Genomic DNA, 3,235 nt, shown 5'->3' with positions numbered 1-3,235 from the left:
CAGTGACCGTAACAGCAGGTACCCGGGGGCGTGGAAGACCCGCCTGCCGCGGGTATTTTTGGCGGGTATCCAGGTACCTGGTGCTTTGTTGCCCAAAATCCCACACCCGGACCCGTACAAAGCACCCGCCCACAGGTCCACTTGGCAATCAGGTTTGACCACGCAGCCATGATCCTAGATCCCCAAAATCCCAACCAAATGGGTCCTTGTGAAGTTCATGAGTCATGACTGTTGATGAAATGATAGTTGGTGGCTACCTACTGCTCCATATATTATCAGGCCATGCCTTAACACTCTATTCCATGGGAATGTATGGAAATGCATTCTGATTACTATGAAGTTTAAAATGTCTGTACATTATGAGAGATATCAAGATTTATTCAAGTGATACCTCAAGATGAACATGATGATGAGGAAATATTTATACAGGACTGGAGGAGATGCATATCAATTTCAAGTATTTGAGACACAGATGTACCTGTCATCTGAGTAGGGTCATACATAACAACTTGATATTCTGAACTATTAGTATTTTGGGCAGTTTTTTATGTTTATCTGTATTCTAAATCCATGAAATATTGGGGGAGTATTAATTTCTTCAAGCTCTTCTTGGTGGCTTTCCATCCTTTCTGCTTATTCTCAACCCATTTGGATTTGGTTCCTTTGGTATGTTACCAACACAAGGAGGATTAGGGCCGTCCACTATCACCTTATTCTGGTTTGGCTTACTTTGCTTTGTGATCTGTGGTCATGTAATATGAGTGCAGAGTTTGTTTTAGTTCACTTTTTAATGCTTCCTCAGCTCAGGTTTGGAATCAATATATTTTTACTCACAAATTTGCAACAGAATGCCGTATTGATGGTACGATCTGCACAGCCAAATTCTGCATCAAAGTTTGGTACTCCAGGGAAACTTGCTGTATGAGGAAAGTAGCACAATGGACTTGGTTAGCTTCACATGAGAATCCAAGGAACATTCAAGGTTGAAATCCAAATTACCAAATTCCCTATTTCCTTTAGAACAGCAGCCAAATTGAAAATCTTTTAACTCTGGTTTTCCCTTTGGAGGGCAGCCAAAGCCCATGACATTAACCGAGAATGCTAGTATACATATCACCAAGAGGTAAGTCTTAGGGAGAGAACTGCCGGAGTGCATGGTTGATGAGTTGCTATATTTATGATGATTGTAGGCGAGAGAGTTGTTCAAATAATCAACACTGATAACAGATCTGGAAGTTATTGGTATGTTAGATAGGGCTGATTGGATTTCCTGGTTTTCTGATGAGTTATGGGGCTTCCGAGGGGTCTTTTTATAGGCAAGCTACATCTCTGCATAGTGTCGTTCTGGATGCAAGACGTGTGTGTGTGTGTGCTGAGAAACCAAGCCAAGTTTCGTATCACCAGGCCTACAAGTTACCGAGCGTGCGGTAGCAGCTCCTTTGTTGGCAGTGCTTAATTTTGTAGGATTGATTGGACTCGGTCACCGGGGATCAAGCGTGCTGACAAGAACGGCTGATGTCGTTTGTTGGCCAGTTTGACTCTGCAACAAATTAGTTCCCAATTGCGGTCGGCATCCCAACTTCCTCAATTAACGGCCCCCTCCTCGACAATCATGCAAGCTATATACTTACCTCCGTTGCATGACCTGACCCTTCATCTTGCGCACATCTAGTTCACGTGATTGGCTCACTACACATTGCCACCACGTCGGTGTGAGACTGGACCTCCGAATCAGCTTTTCTATATGACGATCGTTGGTCAACACCATAGGATGATGGCATTGGGATGCCAACTGTTTGATCAAGGGAAAGTTGAGATGCCGACCGCAATTGCGAACTAATTTGTTGAAGAGTCAAACTATCCAACAAGCGACGTATCAGCCGTTCTTGTGAGCACGCTTGATCCCCGGCGACCAAGTCCAATTGAGCATACAAAAAAAATTAGGTTGGTGCTAAGATTAAAAGCATTACAAGGCTACCACATAGGCCGATGAACGGTGAAGGCTTGTAGTGAGGTGCTGATCAAGGACGGGACTATACGTGTAGCCAAGTCCGTTGTGAAGAACAATGGTTGGCAATGTCAATAGGGCACTGCTTACAATGGCCATGGCAATAGGTAATGGGCTCCTCGGGACCGGAAAGCCGCCAAAAGCTTTAATTTCCGGCAGACTTTTGTTCAGTGAACCTGGAGCAAAATCAGATGCAAAATGTTTATACATATATGATAAACTAAAGGCCAAGGCAGCTTTGCCGCTGCAAAGAATTTCCCCCATTCCTCAACCTCCTACAAAAAGGTTAATATTTTTTTCCATCATCTAGCTAGCTTGCAAATCTTACACATTCCTTCAAATTCAATCATCTATGTATTTCTCCTCTCAGTTCTCTCTTGAGACAAAATCAAAGGATCTCAGCATGTCACTTTTATTGCACATTGCAAACTGAGGGTATCCTTTTGGTGTTGTTGAATATTGTGTGAAGGCTTCTCAGGCACAGAGCCTATAAATCAAGTGTGAGCTATAGCAATTTTTGTATTGATCAATTGGCAAGTTAAGGCAGTTTTAGGCCAGCTGCGCTGGCTCTAAGGCTGACCATTGAACTACCACATGTATGTCAATGAGCTTACCAGAATGAAAGCAACCAGCAAGGCTCCTGGTGTTTTATTCTCCTGGTTGATCTGTTCTGATTTGTGCTTGCTCATCAAAATGGCCTCAACTTGGCACTTATCTGTGCACCTCAGCCGGTGCACTGGCCAAATGTCCACCTCTGGGTCATGTTGATGGTCTGAGACAACAAGTGCAAATTATAATGGTTCAACAGGGAGAAAAAAACTTGCTGATTTGCATGTTTTACAAACTCTACAAACATGTGGTAATTTAGGGGATCTTGGGTGGTTGGAGGGTGGATTCATGGCTCCAGGGTCCAAGCAAGCCTGCAAGCCATGATTGGTAGGATGTGTTTGAAGGGACAGTATCCAATATGAGAAAGAATCGAATGGTTTGGGAGAGAGGAATTGAACCCCATTGAGTGGATTGCCACGCTTGAGGACAACTAGGAGGAACCACAATGCCTCAGCCACAGTCTTCTTGATTCCTCAGCAAAGATATCGCCCTTCTTGGACAAAACTGTACGCTTTTGGCAGCAATGGGCACTCTTTAATATGGGCCCAGCCTGCAACATTCATTCACGCATTGGAAAAGGGAAACAAGAGAGGAGGCAAGTGGCGCCTATGTGTAATG

General features: G+C 43.9%; 1 protein-coding gene across 1 annotated transcript; it reads right to left on the bottom strand.

The window, feature by feature from the left end:
- Window positions 1–598: 598 nt before the first annotated feature.
- PtA15_14A359 (uncharacterized protein) lies at window positions 599–1,156 on the bottom strand (the record flags this gene model as incomplete). The annotated part of the gene is made up of 3 exons (XM_053163066.1): window positions 599–742; window positions 835–917; window positions 1,000–1,156. 3 exons carry the CDS (start codon window positions 1,154–1,156, stop codon window positions 599–601), a joined length of 384 nt encoding a protein of 127 aa, XP_053027030.1.
- Between the last annotated feature and the right edge of the window lie 2,079 nt (window positions 1,157–3,235).

This window comes from Puccinia triticina, chromosome 14A (assembly GCF_026914185.1).
Source record: "Puccinia triticina chromosome 14A, complete sequence".
Classification (NCBI taxonomy): Eukaryota; Fungi; Basidiomycota; class Pucciniomycetes; order Pucciniales; family Pucciniaceae; genus Puccinia; species Puccinia triticina.
Note: the sequence above shows the minus strand (reverse complement) of the source record. Positions and strands in the feature narration are given on the sequence as shown.